Source organism: Triticum aestivum, chromosome 3A (assembly GCF_018294505.1).
Source record: "Triticum aestivum cultivar Chinese Spring chromosome 3A, IWGSC CS RefSeq v2.1, whole genome shotgun sequence".
NCBI classification, from domain to species: Eukaryota; Viridiplantae; Streptophyta; class Magnoliopsida; order Poales; family Poaceae; genus Triticum; species Triticum aestivum.
The window spans coordinates 33731941-33740568 of record NC_057800.1 but is presented as its reverse complement, the minus strand read 5'-3'; the positions used below and the strand labels follow the sequence as shown (position 1 = coordinate 33740568).

The 8628-nt window shown below is 40.1% G+C and overlaps 1 protein-coding gene and 1 long non-coding RNA gene across 4 annotated transcripts in view; both read right to left on the bottom strand.

Moving 5' to 3' along the window:
• The window catches only part of LOC123060039 (GTP-binding protein YPTM2-like), a 38518-nt gene extending 31894 nt beyond the window's left edge, over positions 1-6624 (bottom strand). The window contains exons 1-5 of one of the 2 annotated variants that reach the window (XM_044482601.1): positions 6080-6083; positions 5100-5172; positions 4833-4988; positions 4658-4761; positions 3781-4153 (exon numbers count right to left, since the gene is read on the bottom strand). In XM_044482601.1, the coding sequence (XP_044338536.1) occupies positions 4057-4153; positions 4658-4761; positions 4833-4976 (345 nt within the window). In that variant the 5' untranslated portion in view covers positions 4977-4988; positions 5100-5172; positions 6080-6083 and the 3' untranslated portion in view covers positions 3781-4056. Of the gene's footprint in view, positions 1-3780; positions 4154-4657; positions 4762-4832; positions 4989-5099; positions 5173-6079; positions 6129-6220; positions 6268-6557 lie in introns of those variants that run through there. The other variant, XM_044482600.1, reaches the window with a different exon arrangement.
• Positions 49-3115, bottom strand: LOC123060040 (uncharacterized). 2 transcript variants are annotated; one of them, XR_006427700.1, is made up of 4 exons: positions 2618-3115; positions 1830-2391; positions 487-622; positions 49-270 (listed from the first exon to the last, which is right to left on the bottom strand). It is a non-coding gene; the product is annotated as an uncharacterized lncRNA (long non-coding RNA). The 2 variants fall into 2 exon arrangements; XR_006427699.1 differs by having other exon boundaries at positions 49-622.
• Positions 6625-8628: the final 2004 nt, after the last annotated feature.

Here is an 8628-nt window from a genome sequence, read left to right as displayed (position 1 = left end):
GGATCCACCGGATCCTGAAAGGGCTACGCGCTCAGCCATGGCGCGGAGCTCTTTATGGATATAGTTATACATGGTTTAAGCATGGGTGCTACATCCTTAAGATACATGATGGTAGGCGAGACTACAAGTTTACAATGGTACCATTGCTTGTATATTCTATAGCTAGAACTGAGACGTCAATCCTCCAGCTGGGTAGGTCTCTGTGATCTAGTGGTACAGTGCATTCCTTTTGGTGCTCTTCCTGGCTAGCATCGACAAGATATCTGAAAACTACAGACAGTTTTTTTTCAACCATTATGGAAATGAAACTATTAGTATCAAATATGTTGTTCTCTTCTCTACAGTATAATAAACAGAGGTTACAAATGCAATAAGAAAAAGAATAGTCTTCCATTACATGTTCTGTGCCACAGCTATAAGCAATGCATAAGATATATGAAGATGCAAAATTCCTCGAAAAAGAAAGATGCAAGATGACAAGACTACCTGCTATCGTGGTCTACCTTGGATAGTGCATTACGCTTCTGAAGTTGCTCAATTTGGTTTCCCATCTCAGCTTTACGCTGACTTGGCATGTACTTGTGTCATCCTCCATGATCACCTACTTGGTTTCTTGAGTAAACTGGAGATGGACACAGGGTTAGAATAAAAAACATAAACATGAAATTTCAGTTGGAGGAGAACCGTTGATCACTGAATAAAATTTTCTGCAGACAATGAAACTTTAAACTGGATCTGATTACTGAATCTAAACAAGAAACCCGAGATGAGTATTAGAAACCAGGTTAAAGTAATCCGAAGACATATAGCTCCCCCAATTCAACTAATCCGAAGTTCAGCTAGTTAGAATTGAACATTAGAAACCAGGTTATGCTCTACGCAATAAGGCCGGAATCAAAATAAGAGCAAGTATAAAATGTGAAGAGGAGCAAGCAAGTCATAGATCCTGTATAATATTGACCATCAGTAAATTCTACAAAATGTCAAAATGCATCATTTTTTGTGTGTGTACTCGTACATGATATCTTAAGGATCATCAAACCTCACTACCAGCTGAATAAGCTAGAGTTGGTTTGGATCTTTACACCACCAATTAAAATTCAGATGAGAAGTAAGATCATGGAACTTCACTAAATCGTGTGTTATTTAAATTAAGGCACTATCCAAGTCCTTCTCCAAGTATCACATCCAGATCACATCACGGAAAGTAAGAATCAAAGTGGCGAACTGAACTGGAAATGCGTTGGACCAGGGTAGAGACTGCGAGAGGCTGAAGATGCGAGGGCAAGGAGAACAGCAAAACCAAGATAAATTAAATATTAAACGTAGGTCTGAACTACACTGTAAGAAGCCAAACATCCTCTCTAGTTATAGATCAAGGTTCGGTTTTTGTACAAGGAACAAAAAGGGAGATGCAATAATGAGTCTATGGTGTTTAAAATGGTGTACACGGAACAAAAAGGTCTGAACTACACTGTACTTCGCGGTCTCATTAATTTTTTTGGAGAACATCCTAGTGACTGGATCAATCAGGTAATTATCATCTGAAATCACTTCCACAATATCTGTTACAACAAACAAATGGTGTTTAAAATAATCATTGTGCAGATGTATGTCTGATTTTGATTTGAATCAAATGTAACATAGCCATATTGAACGAATCATGAATCATATATGCATTGCTGCGCCAAAGGAATGTGCAACTCAAAACAGATCCATGGGCCGATAGATAAAAAGAACAGGGAGAGAATATATATATATATATATATATATATATATATATATATATATATATATATATATATATATATATATATATCAAAAATTACCTGAAGTCCTGGAGGAAAAGCAAAGACAGGGAGCAGCTGGTAAAGTTTCTCTGTAGCTCAGGCTACATGAAACCTCTTATCTTCATCCCTTCAATATTGCTTTGAGATCTATACTCTTCAACTAACTTACAGCAAAAATATTTCTCTTTTTTGTTTTTTCAAATGAAAAAACATATAGACTTCAAACTTTGCAGATCAAACAAAATTTACAACTTCAATGTGTGAAAAAACTTTCAGATTTTTTGGACCAACATAAATATACAAAATGAGGATTTTTTTGATTAAAAAAATAAATTTTAGCATTTAAAATGCATGAAAAAATCTGAAAGTTTTTTCCCACATAGTAATCAAAATGTTTGGTTGTCATGCAAAGTTTGAAGTTTATACGTTGTTTCGTTTGAGAGAAACAAAAATGACAAATATGCCTGCACGGATCATGATGCAAAAATGAATGGTTAAGATAAGGGGTACCACGTAACTTGAGCTACACAAAACCACACTCGGGAGCAGCTCGGCCCTGCAACTGCAAGATTATGCGACTGGCTCGGCAAGACAGGTGCTGCTGGAAAAAACACAATAAAAGATGATGATATATGGTACTCTGTACCCCTGTCTGTTTTTTTTTTCAACTGTGCTAATAATGCAATTAAGCTACTTCTGATTCCTAGAATTAGTGGCAAAGAAATAAACATTACATACTACTATTGCAAGGCACCAAGCCGCAGACTCAGCTGCAATTGCTTGACCCTGAAGAGGCAGCGAGCGCGCATGTGCGTGTAGAACAGTACCTTCTATCACGCGCGTGGTTTCCCGAGCACCTGCGCCGCTGCGCCTGCGCCCCGAACCTGCCCGACCACGGCCAGCTCCTGCTCCACTAAATCTTGCGCCGCGTAGTCGTGCTCGAGGTCGCTGCAGCCTCAGCAGTCCAACCCTCACATTCACCACCACACGCACGCGCACAAGGAAGACCCGCCCTCGCTGCTGCCACGTCACGCACGCCGGCTGTCTGAGAGGCACGCATGATCCAGAAGCACTTCCGTCGCTTCCGGGCATGGGGCTCCCGCAGGCTGCGCGGGCTCATGAGGCTGGCGATGCTTAGCTCCATGGCTGCATGTCTCCGGGCGTTCCTTTCGGGCCTCAGGCTAGAGGTGGCCGCTGCCGCCTTGTGCCCTCCATACATGGTTAGTGATGGTTCCCGTGCGCCACCAGCTGGCCGTGCGGAGAGGGGGGCAGGGAAGCACGGCGAGCTAGGGGTGTGGGCGTCGCCGGAATTTGGGAGACGGACCAACGACGCGGCAAGATGAGAACCTAGGCAAGAAAGCGTGCCCTTTATATAGTAGTGGCAACCCGTGATGTAGCAATTTCTGGAATCGAGCCCTCGGGAGAGAACTGGACACGCGGTGGCAAGCGGCCGCAGACAAGATACGCGTGGCATGTATACAAGTAAATCGAATAGCCCAGAAGGCCCGGTCAAAGCGGTGGAGAGAAACGTGCAAAATTGTTTAACCAGTTAAAAAAAGCTATGCACATGATTAACCCAGTCACACGCGTCAAATTGACAAGAATAGTAAAAAAAGTTCAAAAAATCCAGGAAAAAGAATCCCTTACGGGCCTAGTATTCTTAGTATGATATGAAGTGCTGCATTTGTGTGGTAAGATCACCACGGGGTGAGCAAAACAGTTCTGCTTTGCATACCAATAGCACAAATACAGGCAACTCAACTAGGCCCACTGAGACAAAAGATGTAGGCAATCAAGCACGCCCCAACTGATCTAATGTTGGCAATTTGCCCAGGCAACCAAACACGCCCCAGTTGATCTAATGTTGTGCTATTCCTAATGCTACCTTCAACAATCAACAAGTGCACCTTGAAAGTTATAATCAGGAAGTTTTTATACCATAAAGATAAGCATACTGTCGAATAATATTTCGAGGAACGGGACAATTTGATCAAGTAAAAGTAGAAATCGCCTTAAATTTAGGGAAGAAAAGCAACAGCTGCAAATCGTAACATATAACCATTCAAGATACACAACTAGAAGAAGATACTGTCTCCAAACTCCGTCCGGTGTTACAAGTCCAACGATTCAAGAGCTAATAAGTACACTAGAAAGAATGGAATGAAGGTGTAAGATGTAGTAGGCCTATGTAGAAGCATGGACTCAAGGATGGCGCGGCCAAGTTTGCGTCTCCATTTGGGTAACACGGATGACGGCTGCCTGCATTTCAAGAAGAGCAGCAGCTCGTCTTCTGTTCGACAGGTTGCCCGCGTATCTGCACCGTCGCTGGGCGAGCGCTGTTTGCAGCCGGCTGGCTCGCCATCCTGGAAACCAAGATTTTTATTCATAATTATATGCTCTTTCTATGAGGTGTATATAGAACAACACCGTGAGGAATAACATAGAACAATTAACAGCAACATGCTAAAGAGTGTAGGGCAATTTTGGTTATGATACTCCCTCCGGTCCTTTTTACTCTACATATTAGGTTTGTCTGAAGTCAATCTCATCCAACTTTGATCAAGTTTATACAAAAAAAATATTAACATTCACATAACAACGCATTTATTATTAGATCCATCTCGGAATATATTTTCATATTATATTTATTAGATGTTATAGATGTTAATATTTTTTAATATAAATTTGGTCAAACTTAGCAAACTTTGACTTCAGACAAAGCTAATGTGGGGAGTAAAAAGGACCAGAGGGAGTACTACAGGAACAGAGCATCAATGAGCAGTAAATAAAGTGTAAAATGATGGTAGTTAAAAAAAAGTGGACTAGTAGGATGGCCTGTGCTAATTAAACCGTCTGGGAACACACACCTGTCCTTGATTGAAGCAGACATAGCCATGAAAGCCTGCTCAACGTTCAAGGTATTCTTTGCACTGGTCTCCATGAATGGGATGCCAATCTCATCAGCAAATGCCTGCATACACCAAACGTGAACACAAAGAGCAGAAAGAATGCTTTAGCAGATATGAGTAAAGCATAAGGTACCTTCACTGTCTCATATGATACAACTCTTTTGTCAGTGAGATCAGATTTGTTCCCTACAAGAAGCTTGTTAACATTCTCACTAGCATAGCGATCAATCTCGTTCAACCACTGCTTCACATTGTTGAAGCTGTCCTGGTCTGTCATGTCATAGACAATCTGCAACCCCATTTGTATATATGTATTCAAAATATATAAAAATGTGGACATTTATGCATGTTAAATAGCATGTGAAAAATAAAAATAAGATTTTCACATAAACAAACTTACAATGATCCCGTGAGCCCCTCGATAGTAGCCGCTAGTAAATAGTTCTGAAGCGTTCTTGCCCAGCAGTGTCCCACTGATAAAAACAAAGGTACCAAAGAGGGGTTTAAAGAAAAGGAAAAGGATATCTTGCATCACTAAATGTAATGTGTCACACAAAAGGAAGGAAGAATCGCCAAATGCCAACAGTAGGTGCAACATGAGCTACCGTACCACCCAAGTATTTAAATGACATACTATCAGGCCCTTAAATATGATGTTCAAATGATGCAGAGGCCGGGGAGCCCCCATTTTTGAAAAAAAATATGATGTTCAAAATGGGCATCACTTTGGTATCTAAAAACATCTTGAAAGTGCGATTCTTTATGCGAACTAAGAAACTTTATAACATTTAATTTAATGGGCTAAACTACTCTTATTCTTTATGTTCAACGGTAATTTAAATGGATGGAACTAAAAAAACCAAAAGGTAAAAGGGGGTTGTGCAACTGCCTACATATTCAGCCATACTCCCTCCTTCCATCTATATAGGGTCTAATGTGTTTTTAGGACCGCCTTTGACTATTGACAAGATTAATAGTACATGACATGCACAATGTGAAAATTATATCATTGAAAACTCTTTTCACACACGAATTTAACGGTGTGCTTTGTGTAAGTTGCATGTCATATATTATTGCTCTAGTATTTGGTCAAAGTTAGCCTCGAAAAACACATTAGGCCCTATATAGATGGAAGGAGGGAGTAGTGGAGTTTCTGTTTCCTATAAACTGGCCTCAACTAACAACCACATAAATACTGATGAATAACGGCATGCTATATTATGCAAAGGGAAAATCCAGCAAACTCCACAAAACAGAAGAGGGCTATAAATGAAATGTTTCCCGATAAAGTCTTCTATTTTGTCAAATCTGGATTCGATGTACAATCTGGATTTGATGGTACATGCATACTGGACATAATGAAAGAAAGAATGGACTCACGATTTGCAGCTTCATAGTCTTTCCATCTTGCTCCACGGTACGTATTTTCTATCGACAAAGTTGGAAGAAAACAAAACTACAAGTTCAATTAAGGTAGCCAGAACATTAACACTCAGACCAAGAAACTAAATATACTTACAAAAATCAACACCAATAGTACTGATATAACTCTCCAGGTATGAGTCATCCTGCCAAAAGAGTCGATATTAAGGAGGTCAGAGTAAATTAACTAGTAACAACAAGATTGTTATAGGGATCATCTCCATGTTGTTAAGAAACAGTAGCTACCAACAATGAACTCCTCATTCGTATTAAGTAGTGGGAAATCATACAGTTTACTGAGCCTAATTTTTTTTTACAGTTTCCATGATATCCCGAAGAAAACTTATATCAAACTTTTAAGATGAAGATGCATATTAAAAAAAGGAAGACCTATAAAAGATAGTGAACAAATCATGCTTTAGATAGGGACTCTTACAGCAAATCTTAAGAGGAGGCATGACTTGCCAACACCTGAGTCTCCGATAAGCAGAAGCTTAAAGAGATAGTCACTGCCATGTCAAGTAACAGGATATTAGCCTCAATCAAATGTACTTACTATACAAAATAAAAGGGTAAAGACAACATTTACATGGCAATAATAACAAAATGAGACAGAGTCATTATATCCATGCTTAGAACATTGAGCAGCAATACAAAGATCAATAAATATAAGATAACTAATACCAAAATTGGATAGAATCAACATCTTGACACTTAGAAGTTTGTGCATTAATTCATAGACAGATATTTTGGAATTCTACATACGTAATATTCAGTAAATTTGATTTAGTTGTAGTACAGCAGTGCACGTTAGAAAATTTGTATAGAGAGATAGAAAAGGATAAACCGCAAACCACCTCCTAGGAGGAGATTGAAGGTGTGTTTGTATGTTGTAGGCAGGCATCGCTGGAGAAGTTTATCTATCGGTGGTGTGTGTCGGAAAGGAGTTGTGGAGACTCTGGGAGAACGACCTAAAGAAAAAAAATGAATGTGCCCGGTGGATAGAATGCCGAGGGAGGGGGGCGAGGAGGGCATGTGCATGCACGAGAGAAAGTTAGTGGTAGCTACAAAGGTTAGAGGATTGTGTGGGTGTAAGAGACTAACAAAGATCATAATTTGATATGGAAGTGGATTCATATATTTGAATAGGAGATCATAGTGTTTTAAACATTGCATGCATGAATATAGCGGTGATACACGTGTGGTGCACACGGTATACCATAATGTGATAATGCATGGCGTTTGCAACTCACGGCTAAATGCCGAACAATCTAAACCATACTATACATCAAACAATCTCACATTTTATTTGAATTTGTGATAATGTGTGGCGTTTGCAGCTTACAACTAAATATGGAACAATCTAAACAATACTATATATCGAACATTCTCACATTTTATTTGAATTTGTGGTAATGTGTGGTGTTTGCAACTCACATCTAAATACTTGTAGGCGTAGGGGGCGGGGCACCATACATAATGTGATAAACACATTATACATATGATACATGGTTTAGATTATGAAGATCTAGCTAGAGCTAGAAATGTAATGTGATTTCAAATCAAAATAAAGTGGATTCAAAAAATTTAGTTCGAGTTCATATAGTACACATAGTTCATATGTAACTCGAGACTAATCATGTGGTGTGCTGTGAAGATAATACACAAATGATGGTTTAACTTGACAATAATGATGATTGTAGATCTTATTAAAACAGAGAAACGAATTCAAATGCTTTGACTTCACAACAATCATTATTGTAGATCTTATTCAAATAGAGAGACGAATTCAAATTTAGTTCATATTGAAGCGGTAGTATATAGGTTTGGAATGCACTAAAACGTTCATTTGAGTAGTAGGTTGCATGCATTATACACGTAGCGAAATATTTTAATTTAACATAACATGAATTCAAAGTTTTGAATGACATTTGTAGGGCACATTGATTTGGTACAATACACGTTAGGCTTGTCCGGAAATTTCAACCCGCGCCTTATTAGCCCGAAATATTTAAGATATATTTTTGTCTCGTTGTGCTCCGACAACTCCTTCCATATCAACCCGCGCCTTGCTATTCCGAAATTACAACGAGTGTGAAAACTCCCACCTCCTGTGAAATCCCGACACACGAAATGCCCGTGGTACCCCTGAACCGAAAGAACCACCTCAAATCGGTGGGGGTACTTCCGTAACTTACCCCACATTTCGGACAAGCGCGTCTCTAAGCCATGGTTCCCCACTACCATCCCATCCGTCCACCCATTCGTACACCGAGGCCGCGAAAACCCGTGACAAAACCCCACACCCTGCTCCGTCTGCCACCCAGCCGGAGCCTCTTCCCCGACGACGTCGTCCACAGCAACACCTCGACGTCCCTCATCCACCGTACCGGATGAGGATCCGTCATTGATCTCATCGTCCTGTCGGTTCAGCCACCCCGTCCTCCACCTCCAAGGAGCTGCCCCGATGTTCCCCTCGTCTTTCGCGCCACCTCCATTCCCACACC